General features: G+C 42.7%; 1 protein-coding gene across 13 annotated transcripts in view; it reads left to right on the top strand.

Annotated features, from left to right (window-relative positions):
• Positions 1–19,718, top strand: part of Nsd1 (nuclear receptor binding SET domain protein 1) — a 105,395-nt gene extending 85,677 nt beyond the window's left edge. For 12 of the 13 annotated variants that reach the window (XM_029547473.1, XM_029547470.1, XM_029547474.1 and 9 more), the window contains 7 exons: positions 190–302; positions 1,062–1,331; positions 2,589–2,705; positions 4,291–4,432; positions 8,357–8,463; positions 11,692–11,896; positions 13,473–19,718. In XM_029547473.1, coding sequence (XP_029403333.1) covers positions 190–302; positions 1,062–1,331; positions 2,589–2,705; positions 4,291–4,432; positions 8,357–8,463; positions 11,692–11,896; positions 13,473–15,067 — 2,549 coding nt within the window. In that variant the 3' untranslated portion in view covers positions 15,068–19,718. Of the gene's footprint in view, positions 1–189; positions 303–1,061; positions 1,332–2,588; positions 2,706–4,290; positions 4,433–8,356; positions 8,464–11,691; positions 11,897–13,299; positions 13,338–13,472 lie in introns of all 13 variants that reach the window. The other variant, XM_029547481.1, reaches the window with a different exon arrangement.
• The last annotated feature ends 216 nt before the right edge of the window (positions 19,719–19,934 follow it).

Here is a 19,934-nt window from a genome sequence, read left to right on the forward strand (position 1 = left end):
ACAGAGTGAGTAAGTGTTAGGAGAGTAGAGCAGGCTGCCTAGAGAATGTACAAGGAAAGAAGTTATCAGGAGTATAGTTGTCAACATTCTCTGTGAAATCGCACTTCTGGAAGCAAAGGGTTTTATTTTTTCTGATGATGGTAGTTTGTATTTTATATTTATTTAACCAATTTTATTTTGTTTTCTCAGCTCTTCAGGAAGCTGCAGCAAGATTTGAAGAGTTAAAAGCTCAAAAAGAACTAAGACAGCTGCAGGAAGATCGGAAGAATGACAAGAAGCCGCCACCTTACAAACATATAAAGGTGAGAGGACACATCTTGGAGGCTGTGTGTTAGAGTAACACTGTCCAAGCTCCCTTTGTTTCTTTGCTCATGGGAAAAATTCTAAGTGTAAACAACTTTCCTTTAAGAGTTGAGAGCAGGGGCTGGTGAGATCGCTCAGTGGTTAAGAACAGGGACTGCTCTTCCAAAGTACTTGATTGGCATTGCTGACACAATTATGGTAGTCAGTCCTCTCCTTTTCAGACCTGGCAGCAAGCTCTTTACCTACTGAATGGTTCCACTGTATATAATTGATTCCCACTCCCCCAACCCCCAAAGTGGTTATTTGTATATATTAGCTTATATTGCATCATCTTTTGTCAGACTCTGGATTTTCTTTTTTAAAACCTGGTTTAAAATTCTTTTGGCTTAGCAACTTTGAAATTGATTTGTTCCCTAGTACTAGAGTTTGTAGTCAAGAATTCTACAACTAAATTACACTCTCCTATCCTTTTAAATTGGGAAATTGGCATCTCAGTTGTCTGAGCTTGCCTTTAACTTTTGATTTTTTTTTTTTTTTTTCCATTAGCTGGGATTAAAGGCATATACCAGCACACCTGGTTTGAAATTTACAATTCATGTATCAACTCTGGCACTATTATTGCATGGACTCCCTGGATCTTGATTTCTTCAGTCATATAACGTGTGTCAAATAACTAAAGGGAAGGGATACTTGTCTGTTAAAGATCCTGAATTGATTTATGTTGACGTGTCTTATATGATGTCTGTGTGCCTCTTCAGGTGAACCGGCCTATTGGCAGGGTACAGATCTTCACTGCAGATTTGTCAGAAATTCCCCGTTGCAACTGTAAAGCTACTGATGAGAACCCCTGCGGGATAGACTCAGAGTGCATCAACCGGATGCTGCTCTATGAGTGCCACCCCACAGTGTGTCCTGCTGGAGTGCGCTGTCAGAACCAGTGCTTCAGCAAACGCCAGTATCCTGATGTTGAAATTTTCCGCACATTACAAAGGGGCTGGGGTCTCCGAACAAAAACTGATATTAAAAAGGTAAATAAAACCTTATGAGGTTTTGTTTGTTTGTTTGTTTTAATTGCATGATAAAACTGGTTCCGGGCTGGTGAGATGTCTCAGCAGGTAAGAGCACTGATTGCTCTTCCAGAGGTCCTGAGTTAAAATCCCAGCAACCACATGGTGGTTCACAAACACCCTTAATGAGATCTGGTGTGTCTGAAGTCAGCTATAGTACAGTGTATTTATGTATAATAATAAATAAATCTTTGGGCCGCAGTGAGCAGAGGTCCTAAAAATTCTATTTCCAACTACCACATGAAGGCTTACAAACATGTGTACAGCTACAGTAGTGTACTCGCATACATTAAACAAATAAATAAATAAATAAGCTGGTTTGTCTTGAGACGGTATGAGGAAATATAACAAAGGACACATAGTAAGGAATTATAGTGAGCACCAGAGTGCAGGGACTTGAGAATGTCCTCACAGTGATCATACTTACTACATAAAGGGACAAGCAAAGTTATAGAGGTGTTGTGAGATTATTTACTCTTTTGTGGAAATTCCTCAGACAGTAGTGAAGATGAGGAAAAAGAGATAGTTATAGTCTTACTATTTTAATGGAATTTTTAACTAGAATTTTGAGAAAGTTGTTTAGGAAGTAAGTAAGTCGTGCCCAGGAATGTAGGTACAGGCTTTTCCAAGGATAGTTACGAGGCTGCTGAAGTTTAACAAATGGATGAAAAATAAGTCTTATTTAACAGTTTAGTAAGTAAACCTCTTTATAATTTCTAAAGAATTTTGTTGAGATTTCTAGGAAACACAATGAATATAGCCTGGTCTATTTAGTTATTTATCAAATACATGATCTTGTTTTCACCCAAGATTAAGATGAAGTCTTGGATTATTTTGTGAATGCCAGTATAGTTGTACTATTCACATGGGGNGGGGGGGGGGTGTGTGAAAAGTAGGAGGGAAGTAAGCAGCAGAGCTCCCAGAAGGAAGAGACTGTTGAGAGGCTTCCTCTAGGCCTCAGACAGCCCACCCGCTGACTCTTTCTTTATCATTACTCTTCAGGCTCAGGTCTGGTGCAGCTGCTGCTTGCATCCTGGGGCTTTCTGCTGGTGGGAGGAGGAGGTGATTTACTTCATCAAGTGATTAAGGCAGCATAAATAGTAAAAAGTACATAATTTTCTTTGGGAGAATTATCCATATTTATTTTTAAAATAAAAGATGTACATGTAAGCAGCAGAATTCTTTTACTATTAACTTACGAGCAATTTCTAATTCTAGGGAGAATTTGTGAATGAATATGTGGGTGAGCTAATAGATGAAGAAGAGTGCAGAGCTCGAATCCGTTATGCACAAGAGCACGACATCACTAATTTCTATATGCTCACGCTAGATAAAGTAAGTAAGGCCTCGCGGACCAGCCTGAGCCCTGCCGTTCGCCGGCATTAGCAAGGGCTTTCTTGAGTTCTGGTTCTGGAGAGAGTCGGGTTGGTTCTTCACTCATAACAACAGGACAATGAGGCTGTTCTGGGTATTCTTTTTGAGTGCTCTAATATAAGCTAGAATTATTTATTATTCCATGAAAATAAATGAAAAGACCACAAGAGTTAACAGTTGCTCTACCTTTATTTTATACACTGGAGAACTAACCTGTTAACATTTAATTATTGTGTCATTGTGATCATGTATAGCACTGGTTCTCAACCTTTATCCTGCAGCCTTTTAATACAGTTTCTCATGTTGTGGTAACCCTCGGCCATAAAATAATTTTCGTTGCTGTTTCATAATCATGATTTTGCTACTGTTATAATGTGATTAAATATCTGTGGGGCTTGATGATTTTTGAGAACTGTGATCTAAAATGAAAAAAAAAATCAAGAAATCATGTCATTCCAGTGTTGTTGGGTTTTTGTTTTGGTTTGGTTTGGTTTGGTTTGGTTTTTCAAGACAGGGTTTCTCTGTGTAGCCCTGGCTGTCCTGGAACTCACTCTGTAGACCAGGCTGGCCTTGAACTCCGAAATCCACCTACCTCTGCCTCCCAAGTGCTGGGATCAAAGGCATGTGCCACCACTGCCTGGCTGTTGGTTTTTTTAATGTTCTATTTTAGTGATCATTGGAGTTATATCTTGGAAGAAAATTTCTAATGTGCCTGTTTCTTATGTATGCTCTTCTTTCTGCTTGAGTATTAGATTCCAGTAAAAAAATTTTATATAATAACTTTGAAGTTGTCCCTTCCCTATAGGAAAATTGAACCTAGTAATCTGTATACACTATTGTATACATTGTACAACTGAGCTACTTCTTCAGCCTGTTTTACTTATCTATATTCTCTCAGTTTGCTTTGTTATTTTATGCTTTGATATTACCTGTTAGTTACTCTAGCTTAGGTCATTATAGTTGAATTTCAATCAGAACCTTATTAAGTTTTCTCAGCTGGCCTGCTAGTTGCCATTGTCCTGCCTTAGTATTCTCAGAAGCTGGCCTTACATTGTGCACCATTATGCCTGTACTAACCCTTCTCTCCTGGCTGTTACCTTGGAGATATTTCTTAGGTTGTACTCTAGAAACTATGAATTCTTACTGTAAGACATTCTGATGGTTGTCTGGGGTAAGGAGTTAGTATAAGTATTTTAACTTAATTAGATAATTTTTCATGTTTCCCTGATCTGGAAACATTTTAAATTGGGAAATGGAATAAGCTGTTGCTTCTCTGGGGCCATGGTTCATGAACTTCAGTGTGCATTAGAGTCCCCAGGTTAGCTTGTCACAGCATATTGTTAGACCTGCGTAGATTAGTATCCTCTTGAGTATGTCTTAAGCATGACCTTCCAAATGGAATTGGTGCTGATATTTACTGCTCTATGGGTGAAAATTTTTGATTTTAAAAGTACCCTCTTCATCTTAGGAGAGAGAATATAGTCTAATTTTCGATATAGCAGATGTCTCAGGAAGTCTGATAAGCAGCTTTTCTTGGGAATTCTAGGATCGAATCATTGATGCTGGTCCTAAAGGGAACTATGCTCGCTTCATGAACCACTGCTGCCAGCCTAACTGTGAGACACAGAAGTGGTCGGTGAATGGAGATACCCGCGTTGGTCTTTTTGCTTTGAGTGACATTAAAGCAGGTAAGAATCGTTTAAAGATTCTGCGGCTGAGACCTGGACTTCCAAGTTCTTAATTTACCATCAAAATATCTTCTGTCATTCACTCAGAAAGATCTCCTAGTTCCCAACAATACATAGACATGTAAAGACTTTCCAAGTGGTCTTGGTGTATTGGTGCACACCTTTAATCCCAGCACTTGGGAGGCAGAGGCAGGTGAACTTCTGAGTTCGAGGCCAGCCTGGTTTACAGAGTAAGTTCCAGGACAGCAAGGGCTACACAGAGAAACCCTGTCTCGAAAAAAAACAACAACAACAACAAAAAAACAAAAACAAAAAAGAAAAAGAGAGAGAGAAACTGCCTGTGGTACTTGAACATTTCTTTTATTTTATGAACATTGGTGGTTTGCCTGTGTATATATGTCTGTTTTAGGGTGTCAGATCTAATTACAGGCAGTTGTGAGCTGCCCTGTGGGTGCTGGGACTTACACCCCAGTCCTGTGGAAGAGGAGCCAGTGCTGTTACCACCACCACCGAACCATCTCTCTAGCTCCAGTTTCAGGGTTTGGTTTTCTCTTTGTGTAAGCCAGACTAGCTGTGAACTCCACCTGCCTCTGCTGGAATTAAAGCACTGTGCCTGGCTTTGAACGAATGTCATATAAATAAAATCAAATAGTAGTTCTTTTGTAACAAGCTTCTTTTATTTACCATAATGGCTGTCAGGATAAAAATTTCCTAGGCCTCTAAGTTTTTTTTTTTCTTTCCTCTGTGTAACAGCCCTGGCTGTCCTAGACTCACTTTGTAGACCAGGCTGGCCTTAAACTCACAGAGATCTGCCTGCCTCTTCTTCCTGTGTGCCACCACACCTGGCAGTCTTTCTTTTATTTTAATTTTAGATAGAGTCTCACTATGTAGCCATGGCTGGACTAGAATTCACTATTTAGACCAGGCTGGCCTTGAATTCATAGCTTATGCTTTCTGAGTGCAGAGATTAACAATATTAAGTACCCCAAAATTGGCCTACTTGTAGCTTCTCCAGTCTCCTCTTTCATCTTGCCTTCCACATTTGCCATAAACGCACTGTATAAACCAAAGAATCTTCTATTACCCATTCACATACCTTTTCTTTTTCTTAAGAATACTCCTCTCTTCCCCCCCCCCATTCTGCTCTTTTGTCCTTAAATAATTTGTCCTTGGGCTGGTGAGATGGCTCAGTAGGTAAGAGCGCCCGACTGCTCTTCAGAACGTCCGAAGTTCAAATCCCAGCAACCACATGGTGGCTAACAACCATCCGTAACAAGATCTGATGCCCTCTTCTGGAGTGTCTGAAGACAGCTACAGTGTACTTACATATAATAAATAAATAAATCTTTAAAAAAAATTAAAAAAAAAATAATAATTTGTCCTTAAATAATTTATTTTTATTTTATGTGCGTTGTTGTCAGATTCCCTGGAACTGGAGTTGTAGACAGTTGTGAGCTGCCATGTGGTTGCTGGGAATTGAACTCAAAGACTGTGGAAGCCAGCCTGTGCTCTTAACTGCTATCTCCAGCACCCCCATCTCCATATCTTTCAAGTCATGGGGTCGGGAGTCAACCTGAGGCCTTTGTATATACTAGAAAAGCATGGTACCCCTGAACTTGTCAGCGGCCTCCAGAGTTATTTATAAAGCCACTAAGAACTGGTGGTTTTGACAGTACTGGGATTTCTTTTATCATGGTCATTTTCTGTAAGAATGTAGGAGTCAAATGATTTAGCCCAGCAAGTGTGAGATGCTAAATTTGGACTAAACTTGACTTGAGTACTAGTTTGATACTATTCTATCTGTCACATTTTTATTGTATGACAACAACCGAAAAACAAGGTACGTGGAAGTGGGCATTTAATTGGGCCTAATGTTTGAATGTGATCACTCTGTGATCACTTGTGTCATACTTTTTTTTGTTGTTTTTGGTTTTGCGAGACAGGGTTTCTCTGTGTAGCCCTGGCTGTCCTGGAACTCTGTAGACCTTGCTGGCCTCGAACTCAGATCTGCCTGCCTCTGCCTCCCGAGTGCTGGGATTAAAGGCATGTGCCACCACGCCCAGCATGTCATACTTTTTAAATGTATAGAAAGTACATGATTTTTCAAAGAGAATTTTGCGCAAGGGCTATGATTGTAGACTAGCTTTGGCAGTTTATTGTTGTATTGTTTTTTTACATTTTTTTTAAATTTATGCATATGTGTATAAGTGTGTGTGTGTGTGTGTGTGTGTGTGTGGTTGCCAATGGAGTGCAGAAGGGGACACCAGAGCTAGAACTGCTAGTTAAAGTTATGTGATCTGCTAGATATTGGTGCCGGGAACTGAATTCAGGTCCTCTTAAAGAGCAGTAAATACTCTTAACCACATTCTCTCCAGCTCTCTGTTATTCTTTGGGTAGTTGGTGGTGTTTCGATTAAGACAAGATCTCACTGTGTAGCACTGGCTGGCCTGAAATGTACTATATAGACCAGCTGCCCTTGAACTCAGAGGTCTGTGGTGCCTCTCTTCTATGCTGGGTTTAAAGATGTGGGCAATATTGTAAATTTTTAAATTAAAAAAAGTGTCAGTCTGCATTTTTTTTTTCTAGTTTTGGAGATGCTAGGGATAAACCCAGGGTTTCTCACATATTAGGCAAGTCTTCTATTGTGATCTTTACCTTTTACTTACTGCTGTGGGTATTGTGTTGTATTCTTTCAGTCGATTTATATTATTTCTCCATTTATAAAATGGAATATTTGGCCTCAGGCACACAAAGTTCCTCAGCTGGTTTCAGGCATCCCTGATCTACACATGACACTGTCTATGAATGTATGAAGCCACCACAAGTTCAGATCACCTAATCTGATTATGTCATGATGGGCAGTTATCACCAATGTGTACTCTTATTCTCTTGATAGTATGGCTTTGTAGTAAAATGCCTCTTTCCTTGAATGTGTCCAGATAAGGTATATTCCCCAGCACACATAACTGGCAGGTGTTCTTTAAATTTGCTTGTATGCACTCTGATAGAGGGAGATGGAGCCCACCCTTGCCACACTGAGCATGAGATCAGAGGTCAGCTGGTGCCTTTATCTTGTTATGAGATAGGATTTCTTTGTTCGCTTTTCTGTTGCTGACACTAAGCTTCCTGCCCCCAGGATTCTCAGTCTCCACTCCTCAGGTATCCTGTGGATTTTCATGATTCAGACGCAGGGCCTTTGTCCTAAGTGGCACCTGCTTAGCCAGTGAGGCGTCTCTTCAGACCTGGTTTGCTTTGTTGTCTTAAGATAAGGTCACACTCTGCAGAGCGCTGCGATCACAGGTGTGCCCCAGCTGATGTCCTACCATCAAGCTGTCCCTTTATTTTTGTTAGTGAGTTAGTGTAGTTTGAATTTAAATAATTGAAAAAACAGATAAAAAAAATGAAAGAAGTAATAAATGGCAAGGGTCATTTTAAATATTAAGCTGCTGAAATTTCTATTAAGTTAGCTAATTAATAACAGACTTCAATTTGTGTTCTCTTAAAAATATTCTTAAGGGCTAGAGAGATGGCTCAGCAGTTAAGAGCACTAATTGCATCTGAAGGTCCTGAGTTCAAATCCCAGCAACCACATGGTTGTTCACAACCATCCGTAACAAGATCTGGCACCCTCTTCTGGAGTGTCTGAAGACAGCTACAGTGTACTTACATATAATAAATCAATCAATCAATCTAAAAAATATATACTCTTAACCGGCTATGGTATTGTACACCTTTAATCCCATCTTGCTTTAGAGGAAGCAGGAAGATCTCTGAGTTCAAGGTCAGCCTTGTCTACAGAGTGAGTTTCAGGATAGCCAGGACAGCAAAAAAATGAAATAAAATTATTAGTAGCTAATGTCACATATAAATAATTAAGTAGTAGTATAACCGTATATGTTAATATTTCTGTGGTCTCTTATACAGGCACTGAACTTACCTTCAATTACAACCTAGAGTGTCTTGGGAATGGAAAAACCGTCTGTAAATGTGGAGCGCCCAACTGCAGTGGCTTCCTGGGTGTGAGGCCAAAGGTACCGCTTTTCTAAAATTTTATACTAGGAGCAATGGTAGGTACGGTACTAGGGATGACTCTGCATTGTAAGAAGCTATTTCTTTGGTTATCAGCAGTGCCACTGACAGTTTAATGAGTATGCTCATGAGCTTGTTGGTGTTACTGCAGTGTGTGTACAATAGGATTCTTCTAGCACCCCCAAATGATGAAGCTCAGACTATAACATACAAACCTACAAAGCAGGTTACCTCCTGGTCTCAGTTCACTCATTCGTACCTTCTGGTAAGCGATTTAGATCCCCCATATATGTGTGTGTGTGTGTCCTTTTTTTCTTTTTCTTTTCTTGAACATGAGCCTGTCCTCTTGCTCTTACCCCTTACATGCTGGGATTACAGGTATCCACTCCCATACCTGTCTGAGTTTTCTTTGGTTGGTTGGTTTGGGGCTTTTTTGAAACAGAGTTTCTCTGTGTAGACTTGGCTCTCAAAACACTCACTTTGTAAACAAGGTTGACTTTGAACCTACAGAGATCCACCTGCGTCTGCCTCCAAAGTGCTGGTAGTGCATGTGCCATGGCCCCCACCATCGCCTGGTGACATATGTTTCTCACTGAAGATTTATTCTCCCCCACCAGATTCATTTGAGTGCATACAACACACGTTTGAGTGCATGTATAGGGTAAAGACTTGTACGGAAATCGTGTGAGCATCAGGATGAGAGACATGAGCCTTTAATTGCTGAGTCATTTTTCTTACTCCTTGTGGTTTCCTTTTCTGCATTCATTGGAGACCTGGTCTCACTGTATAGCTCTTGCTATCCTGGTCCTGTAGACTAACCTGTCCTCAACCTTCCAAACATGCCTCTGTCTCTCCAATTCTGGGATTAAAGGAGTATCCCACCATGCCTAGATTATCTTATCCTGCTTTTCTTTAATACTATTTCACGTTTTTCTTACTATTACGTGATTTTGTCCTGGTGTGCTTTCTTTTTCCTTTTCTTTTGAGACAGGGTCTTGCCATGTAGACTGGATGGCCTGTACTTTCTCTGTAGGCCAGGCTAGCTAGCCTCTCTGACTGTCTTGCTTCTTGGTTCTGCAATTTAAAAGAGTAAACTTCCATGTACGGCTTAACATCAGTCTTTGGTGATTGTTTAAGTGTACCTGCCACGGTCTAGCATTCTACCAGCGGGCTCTCATTCTAACAGTGGTTCTGAAATTTAAAGTTGGTACAAAGAAGTTTACACAGTGACTCCAACTGGGTGTTTCCTATCATGTCTGTGAAGTTCAATATTAAAGAGTGAAAAATACATAGGAACCAATAGGGATCTCATTGTTTTCAGCAAAATCTATGAAAATGAATAATATCCATTAATATTTTACCTTATTAAGTTAGGAAAATCTTCTACATTACATTAGGTTTCTTAATAGATTGCTAGTTGGTGCTGTATTTCCCATGTTATAATAATAATGCATGTTATAATAATAATGGAATTTATCTCACAGTTAATAGGGTCAAGTCGTTGTAAAATGACATTTCATGTATGAAACTGTGAGAATAAAGTATCACAGCACAGTTTAGAAGTTGAGATCATAGCCGGGCGTGGTGGCACACGCCTTTAATCGCAGCACTTGGGAGGCAGAGGCAGGCCTGGTCTACAGAGTGAGTTCCAGGACAGCCAGGGCTACACAGAGAAACCCTGTCTTGAAAAAAACAAAACCAAAAAAAAAAAAAAGAACAAAGAAGTTGAGATTGTTGTATCCCATCAGAGTAGTAGGGGTTTTTTAATGAACCTTGTTGCTGACTAGACAAAGGCCTTATGGGAAGTTGTAGACATTAATCTAATTTGACCTAAAGATGTCTTGTTGAAAACCAAAAGTGTGAAATAATCTTGTGTTTTCCTAATGAAGTGTTTAGTGAAGGTTTGTTGAATAAACTAATAATCATGCTTGTCCACATAGAAATCTGTAGTTACGCCGGGCGTGGTGGCACACGCCTTTAATCCCAGCACTTGGGAGGCAGAGGCAGGCGGATTTCTGAGTTCGAGGCCAGCCTGGTCTACAAAGTGAGTTCCAGGACAGCCAGGGCTACCAAAAAAAAAAAAAAGAAAGAAATCTGTAGTTACATACACACCAGAGAAGGTTACATAGTGGGTGGCTTTTAATACTAATAAAGTGTTTTTCTATTGTTTCATTCCAGTTTCAAGACTATTATACAAAAGTGTTAAGTAAGTGGATGTGGTATTCATATAAACCTAGCACTGGAGAAGTTGAGGCAGGCTGAATTGCAATTTCAAGGCCAGTCTGGATTATATACAAGACCTTAGCTCAAAAGATAGCAAAATAATAAAAGCCAGCACTTTGGCTTAGTAGGAAAGGGAATCAGTTTCCAGCCTGATGAACCTGCATTTTGTCTCCAAAGCTCTAAAGATGAAAATTGGGAACAGAATCTTTCATGTTATCCTCTGACCTTCACACACATACATACATACATTTGTGCCCATATACAGACACATGCACACAATAAGTAGATGGGTTTGTTTGTTTTTAAAGGAAAAAGCTGGGCATTGTCATGCATACCTTTAATCCTAGCTAGCACTTGTGAGAGGCAGGTGGATCTCTTTGAGTTCAAGGACAACCTGGTCAGCATAGCAAATACCTGGGTAGCCAGGGCTACATAAAAGAGACCCTGTCTCAAAAAACAAAAGGAAATTTTTTTGATCAAAGCAACACTTAGACAGTGATGGGCAATATCACAGTGATAGCGCCAAATAAAAGCCTTCCAAAGCTGACAGTTTGAACAGTACAAGAAAGTTAATATAGTATAGATATTTTACATTTTTATTCTATTACATGTATATGATATGTGTGTCTTCAGCAATTGGAACAGAGGCTGCAACATTACGTGTATGTGAATGTCAGTGAAATAGCGGCTAGTAGAGGGTATCCAATCTCCTGGAATTGGAGTTACAGACAATTGTGAGCTGCTGTACAGGTTCTCCAAATCATACCTGGTTCCTCTGAAAGAGCAGCAGTTGCTGTTAGCTGCTGAATGATCTTTTCAGCCCCATTAATGCCGACATGAATTGGGCATTCGATGAGTCATTGTGTCTTCCTGCCTTTTTACCTTCATAGCAGTCTCTTGAGTATTGTCTTATTCCAAACAAGAGACTCAGGTTGATAGGATGGTTAATCTATTTAAAGTTACATACCTGAACTCAGGGTGTTGACTATTCAATATCTGACCTCCAGAATCAACCCATTGTCACAGAAGAAAAGTCAAGGAAATTCAAGAGGAAGCCACATGGGAAGCGCAGGAGCCAGGGCGAAGTCACCAAGGAAAGAGAGGATGAGTGTTTCAGCTGTGGGGATGCTGGTCAGCTCGTCTCCTGCAAGAAGCCAGGCTGCCCTAAAGTCTACCATGCAGACTGTCTCAATCTGACCAAGCGACCAGCAGGTTGGTGCTTCAGTCCATTCAGAGCACTCCTTCTCTGTCAGGGTTTTCAGAATCTGATGCCTGCCAGTTGTGTCACTCGGAAAGCACATGCTGTGTATAAGCACATGCTTACATTGAGAGCTCTGCTCCATATTCTTATTTGGCAGTGAGTGAAATCAAAGGCTTAAAATCCCAGCTTATATAGAAACAGAAACTTTTATTTCCATTTACCTTATTTTACCTATCCAGCCACCCATAAAGATTGGTTTTCTGTTCTGTATATGTCTGTTCGTGGGGCAGTTCACGTGAAGCTTTGGCTAATGACTTGTTGAGAATAGTTCAAAGAGCTACACTGAAAAACAGTGAGGCATCTTAGAGAATTCAGGTGTCCTACCTTCAGTGGACTTTTTCTTTGTGAGTAAAGTAATTGTGTCAGTTTAACACCAGACAAAGCTGCTCAGGCGGATGAGATAGATACCCAGGACTTTGTGTCCTGTGGGCAGTGACTTGGATGTTAGGATTTTAGCTGTTTGGACATGCTGGCTGTTGTGAAAGACCGAGAAGAGGTGTCTGCGTGGCTTTTTTAGAGGGAGGTTATTAAACATTATACTAATGCCTGCTTCTAAATTGTAGAGCGAGCTTTAGCGTAGAAGTCAGGGGAGTGTGTTTATGAGTTGGTTTTCTTTCAGTTTGTATAATCTGGTGTCGTGATATAACAGAAAGCCAAGTAAGATGTGGGCAAGGCCATTACACTGAAGTGTCAGAACCAGGAAGGAGAAATAGGGACTCACTTAGAGTGTCACCTGGCACAGGGTGTGACTGGCACAGCCCTGATGAGTTTCATCAGTGAAGCCTACCGTATTCACTTGGAGATGGGGACATTACATGCTATTGTTCATGGGGACTAGGTGCAAGGTTCCATAGTTCTAGGTTTTCCCTCATTCTACATGGACAATGCAGATAAAGTTCTGTGCTGGTTTCAAGACTTAAAATTCAGCAAAGGTGAGTCGGCTTCCCTTATTATTTTTGCATCTGTATATATTCTATTTCTGTTTAAGACAAAATAAGCAAATATGTTAAAAGGCTAAGGCTGGAATGTTCCTCTTTGAGTTAACTATTTAAAGCGGTATGGTCAAACACTGAGAACTGTAGGTGCAGACAACCCTGGCTCCATGGTGAGACCCTGTCTCAAATCACACAAAAACAAACTAAATTTAAAAAACCTCTTCTAGGACAAACAGAATTTGCAAACAAATGTGGAAATATTGATAATTGTTTCATCTTTAGAGGATTGTTGGGGTTTTTTGGTTGGTTTTCTACTGTACAGCCCTTCTAGCTAGAAATAGTCTCTTGCTTGTGTTTAGCTTGTGTTTAGTTACTCAACCTTGATTCTTTGCTGTTATTTTATATATTGTTTTGTGCAGAAGAGGAAGCTGAAATTCTGGGGAAGGAGTAATGGCAGGTGAGTGGCACCAACTCTGAAGAACGTGGCAGTGTGAAGGAGGCTTTGCAGCCACTGCTGTGCACCAGTCTCAGAGCCATGGCTCATCTTACATGCATCTATTTTCCCTAAGCTTTTCTTCACTCTTGTTTTCAGGGAAGTGGGAGTGTCCTTGGCACCAGTGTGACGTGTGTGGGAAGGAAGCAGCCTCCTTCTGTGAGATGTGCCCAAGCTCCTTTTGCAAGCAACATCGAGAAGGGATGCTTTTCATTTCCAAGCTCGATGGGCGTCTGTCTTGTACTGAACATGATCCCTGTGGGCCCAACCCTCTGGAACCCGGGGAGATCCGTGAGTATGTGCCTCCCACAGCAACGAGTCCTCCAAGCCCCAGCACTCAGCCAAAAGAGCAGTCATCAGAGATGGCTACTCAGGGGCCCAAGAAGTCTGATCAGCCACCTACTGATGCCACCCAGATGCTGCCACTCTCCAAAAAAGCGCTAACCGGGACTTGTCAGAGGCCACCTGAGAGAACTGACTCTAGTTCCCATCTTTTAGATAGGATCAGAGACCTTGCTGGGTCAGGGACCAAATCCCAGTCCTTGGTATCCAGCCAGAGACCACAGGACAGGCCACCTGCTAAAGAAGGACCAAGACCTCAGCCACCTGACAGAGCCTCTCCAATGACCAGGCCAAGCTCATCATCACCTTCAGTCAGCTCCCTGCCACTGGAAAGGCCTCTAAGAATGTCTGAGTCAAGGCTGGATAAATCCATAGGTGCTGTCAGCCCAAAGTCGCAGGCAGTGGAGAGAACCCCAGCCTCCACTAGCCTGAGACTTTCATCACCAGACAGGCTGCTAACCACCAACAGTCCCAAACCCCAGATTTCTGACAGGCCCCCAGACAAGTCCCATGCCTCTTTGACCCAGAGACTTCCACCTCCTGAGAAAGTGCTATCAGCTGTGGTCCAGTCTCTGGTAGCTAAAGAGAAAGCCCTGAGGCCTGTGGACCAGAACACCCAATCAAAGCACAGACCTGCTGTGGTGATGGATCTCATAGACCTAACTCCTCGACAGAAGGAGCGGGCTGCTTCTCCTCAGGAAGTCACCCCGCAGGCTGATGACAAGACAGCAATGCTGGAGTCAAGCTCATGGCCATCCAGCAAAGGTCTGGGGCATATGCCACGATCTACAGAGAAGAGCAGCATATCCGAGTCCCTCCAGCCCGCTGGAAAAGCAGCAGCTCCTTCAGAACACCCTTGGCAAGCTGTTAAATCTCTCACCCATGCCAGATTTCTTTCTCCACCTTCGGCCAAGGCTTTTTTATATGAATCAGCGGCTCAAGCCTCAGGAAGAACCCCTGCGGGGGCTGAGCAGAGCCCAGGGCCTCCGAGCCCAGCACCGGGCCTGGTTAAACAGGTGAGACAGCTCTCTAGAGGACTCGCTGCCAAGAGTGGGCAGTCCTTCAGGTCTCTTGGGAAGATCTCAGCTTCCCTCCCCAATGAAGAAAAGAAGTTGACAACCACAGAACAGAGTCCCTGGGGCCTGGGAAAAGCCTCACCAGGGGCAGGGCTTTGGCCTATAGTGGCTGGACAAACACTAGCCCAGGCTTGCTGGTCTGCTGGGGGCACACAAACTCTGGCACAAACTTGCTGGTCTCTTGGAAGAGGGCAAGACTCCAAACCAGAAAATGCAATTCAAGCTCTTAACCAGGCTCCTTCTAGTCGCAAATGTGCAGATTCAGAAAAGAAATAATACAGTAAATGTCACAAGACAAGCTGTCCCCAGGGTACCATTTGGGGAGGGAAATCTTCGTTTCTTTTTCTTTGTTGAAAAACAAACATATTCCCAACACTTCACCGTTCTTCTTTCCTTGTATCTCGACACTCAGAACTCTCGTGACATTAGCCCGTGGGGACTTGTGGTCATGAACCATGTATGGGAGGTCATCGGGCCCCAGTCACGGAGACAGACAGACTTGAGTCTCTTTCTCCTAACTTTTACATACGGTCAGCTTAAAATAAAAAGTCCACTCTGGAATCAAGCATGGAATTCAATTCCACTGGTCAAGTTGGAAAGTGTAGGGGCTCTCAAGGCTATTTCCCTAGCTGAACCGTGTCCCATTGAGAAACCTGTAAAATCTTTTAGAGAACCTGGTGTTCATTCATATCATTGGCAATTTCCTGAATATTGATATGTGCAAGGGCAGGGGGCCAGTCATTATTGTGAGACAGAATTACATAAGGCTTGATCCCAATGAGCCTAACTTGCCTGCTTGGGTCCCCAGATTTCAAGGACTTTTGACCAGGGAACAACAAAGTACTTGTAGGCCATGGGTTTCCAGTTCTGTTTTCAAATGGTTTGTTAATGTTTTGGGGGGTTTTGTTTTTGTTTTTTTGTTGTTGCTGTTTGGGGGATGTTTTTTGTTTTTGTTTTGTGGCCCAGAGTGTGGTTATATAGAACATACATCTCCTGGTTGGAACATGCATGCATTTATGTGCATGTGTGTGCCCACAAAGCTCTTCTGTAAATGGAAGGGTACTACATCAAGGCTAAGGTAGGCTGTTGGCTGGGGAAGCCGCTGCAGTCTCTGTGTCCTTGTTTGAAGATTTGTCCTTGGAGGGGCATCTGGTTAGAGGGAAATGTTCTCTGAGAATGTAGTGTCCCAGAAGTGGACAAGGTCGATTGGCAAGCTTACCTATCTTTTCTACCAATAATCCTCTCACAAGAACCCCCATCCTCATTTCCTCAAACACTCAGGTGCTTTCAGATTTCAATCTCGGGCAGTGGACATAGGGAATTTCTGGCAAGCTCCAAGCAAGACACACCACCTTCAAGATGAGTGTCAAATTCTAAGGAAATTCTTTCCTGGTCTTGTGCCCTCCTACATGAGAGGAGAACTCCTACCTGAAGAGAGAGGAAACTCTCCACTTCCCTGCAAATGGCTGTGCTCTCTGTAATAGAGATCACATGCCTGGTAACTTAGCTCAGTGGCAAGCCAAAACCCTTCCCCAAGACTGGAGAGACGTGGTGTTTGGAGCAATGTCCGATCTAAGCAATGACTCCTCATAACTGCTGATTATCTGTTACTGCTGCCTGAGCTGGGGCCCAAGGGCTGGGAATCTGTTGGTGCTACCTTGCCCTACCATTTCCCCAGCTCACAAACTACCGACAGGAAGTGCTGTTTGGCTAGTTGTACCATACCCACCTGCCCTTTGTTCTCAGATCATGTGTTTGTTTACCTGTCAGCTTTGCCAACTTAGCATCTTTAGCATACAGACAGCATCTTTTGGCCTTTCTGACTCAGTTACAGCTTTTACACCCTCAACAGGAGTCTGTATTTTCCCCAGTGTCCTCCTCCCTAAGTTCCTGTTTAGGTTAGCTTCCATCTCTTCTCGAGGAAAGAACAGTGGTTATATTAGCATTTGCGCTTTATATAAAAAATTGAGGATCTGCTTTTATTTCCCAAAGTCTGTCTCTGGAATTGAGACCCTTGAACTCAGGCAGAGGCATGAGGCTGGGGCAGGGCTGCTCCCGAGTTTGGGGACCTAATCCCTGCACTTCCCTGAAACTTCAGAATCTCCTCTCTGAATACACCTGCCTAGTCCCCTTTCATCCTCTCTTCCCACATCGTCAGAGTGAAGAAGCTCTTTGTTGAAAAGGAAGAGAAAAAGCGTCTTATTTTCTTTTTAAAAAATTTTAAACCATGAAGAAAATATTTTTAAAGAAATTCACCCAGGACATTAAAGTTCACTATATTACCTATTTATCATGCGTGAGAATATACATATATACCTGCAGCTAGTAGACGCCTCCCTCCTTTCTTCCTTCTTCCCTCCCTTCCCTCCGTCCCTCATTTCTTAGGTTGTGTGAATAGGTTTGCTTGGTGCCCGTCCTGTGCCCTTTGCTCTCCTGTCTGTCATCTGTAGTTGTGATCAGAAAGTTACCTGCACTGCACTGTCAGTCTGCTTTCACTGTGCTGTGTGTTCCATTACCGTAGCTGTTTCATGAAATAAACTGTGAAGCGGGGGGGTGGGGGGTGCAGACTATGTAAAAACTTTAAGTGAAGACGCTTGGCCCTGACCTAGCTTCTCTACAATAGGCCGAGTAGGTAATTGGCTCCGACTGCTGCCGAGAGGTGTCTCACAGGACAGGAGGGAGTGAGGTGGGCGCACAATTGGCTCTGACTGCTGTCCAGAGGTGTCTCACGGGACAGGAGGGAGTGAGGTGGGCGCACAATTGGCCACTTGTCTTTTGTTTTGATATTTCCATTCACCACCATTCTTTTGGAGCCTGCCTTTCCAGACCTGCTGGGAAACATCTTCTGTGCTGTGTACTTGGTGTGGAGCAGGGAGGGATTGGGGGATGCAGGTGAGGAACAAGTCCCTCTGTCCTTTCTGTTGCCACTGAGAGACTCAGTGGAACCTCACTGTCAGCATCGTAAGGATAGTGTCAGAACTGGGCACTGGTTACTATACCTTAGTAACACAAGTATTGGGACGGAGACCCTTGCAGTTCCTTCTGGACTGCCTTTGAACCCTGTAATAACCTTGGCTTCAAGGGTGTGAATTGGCAGCAGAGAAATGGGTGGTTATTTTGGCATTGGCATTTGGCTGAGTGCTTAAATTTTGGATGACCAGAGTCTGCACTTGAGACAGCTCCCCGGATGTAGTTTCCAAGAACAAGCCAAAGGCAGAAATGTTCACAGGTAATAACTAATAATTCTCTTGTTTAGTTGTAGGGGAGGGAATATAAGGGAATGGTTCAATTTGCATTCAAGACTTAATTATTCTTCCTGCTGCAGGCAACCCATTTTAATAGATGGTAGCCATCATTTACCACCACCACCACCACCCCCAAAGTATTGTTAGATGTCTGCTTCCCTAAAAATTACTGAGTTTGAGATTATTTTAAAGTCACTATGTCAGGCTTTTTTTTTTTTTTAAAAAAAAAAAAACCAATAATGCATCTTTGGTACTTATTCTCTACCCCACACTACAGTCTGGGCTTGAAGTACAGTAGTGAGCCTTTGTGGCCCTGCACTGTGAGTTCACGAACGCTGGACACTGGTGTGTTGTTCCAGAACTGACAGGAAGGATGTGTAAGTTGTCTATTGAGGGCTCTCAGGAGAGCATTCAATTTGATGTACACATCTGCCCTCCAAGTCTAGATACTGTCATCCCCTTGGAGTTCATCATTGGATGAGAAGAGGCCCATTGTTTTCACCTCCTAGACCACAGGGCAGGAGTGGCGCAGGAATTTACTGCTGTTAAAATGGAGCTATTCATGTTCGTTATCCCAACTCATTTAGACCTAGGTGGCCACTACAGGAGCTTGGATTGACTGTGCCCAGTTCACTCTCAGTTGAGCTTCCTAGGTCAGTACAGAAGTTGCTATAGTGTAAATTGAAATAAAAATTGCTTTGTACACAAAACAATGTAATGATGGTGCTAATCTCATGGTATAAATAAGCACTGCCAAGGGTTGAGGGAGTGGTGACAGGAGAAACCTAGGTTCCTGTTGGGAAGAGAGTTTACATAGGTTCCTTTCAGCTCTTAAGAGGGAAGCAGGCAGAGTCAGTAGTGTCTGCCAGCCCAACCTTGGAGCTTCAGTCAGTCCAGAGGAGGAAGAGATCCTGTGTCCAGGTGATGGCCACCGAGTTTCTTAGGGCTAGTATTGCCTTGGCCATAGCTTTTTTATCTGTCCATCCTGCCTAGGAAAGGTCAGAAGAGAACTGTGGACATGGGGTAGCCATTACCTTCTGCTTCTCTACCTCTTCCCCTCTCATGGCAGCATCTCAATTGCTCATGAAGAATAAGGGCAGTGTTAAGAACTTTGGAAGAGCTTTGTTAGACAACTACAGCCTCAAAAGAGATGTTTCCTGACCAGTATAAGCAAAACGCATTAAACTCTTTTGTGGTTCTTCCCCTATAACAGCCTTCCTGTGACTTTAAGAACATAAGTCTATGAGAGGCCCTAGGAGTTGCTCCTGGGAGCTTAGTGCAGCTTGGCAGAGGCAGACTGGAAGCAGAGCAGAAACTGAGGTGTTGGCATTGTTTCTAGGTTGGGCAGAACAAGGTGGTCTCCAGGTTGTGGTAGTGCCGCCGTGTGTGTATGTAGGTGAGTGTGGAGGCTGGGTGAGTACAGCATCTAGGAGCTCGTGGGAAAGCAGCTTTCTAGGTCTCGGCAAAGAAAACCGATTAGAAAGCTATCTATATTTTTTAAATGGGGAAAAGGGTTCAACAAAGGTCTGTCACTGTGTTCTCTCGCCCCCAACCGGTTGTCAGCTGGAAGTGAACCTAGTGAAAAAGAGGGGAACCCTGTGCTGGGAGTCCCCATAAACATGTACTGTAATTCTTTGTATATAGAGAAAATTACTGTAAAGTAAAGTTTAACTTTACTCTTACGGCCCTTGCCCTGTGTTTTTATTGTCTCTGGGGAAACGTAGCTTAACAAGACAGGGAGCTGACTGGTTTAGGATAAGAGCAGGAAACAGTCTGGGCCCTCTAAGCACTGGGATTCCTCCCAGGTGAACGGGCTGTGCCTAAATATCCATCCTTTCTCTCTCTCTACTGAGTGTGGCTTCACAGCAGTCCTCTACCACTCAGGGTATTTTGAGGAG

The sequence above is a fragment of the Mus pahari genome, chromosome 16, assembly GCF_900095145.1.
Source record: "Mus pahari chromosome 16, PAHARI_EIJ_v1.1, whole genome shotgun sequence".
NCBI classification, from domain to species: domain Eukaryota; kingdom Metazoa; phylum Chordata; class Mammalia; order Rodentia; family Muridae; genus Mus; species Mus pahari.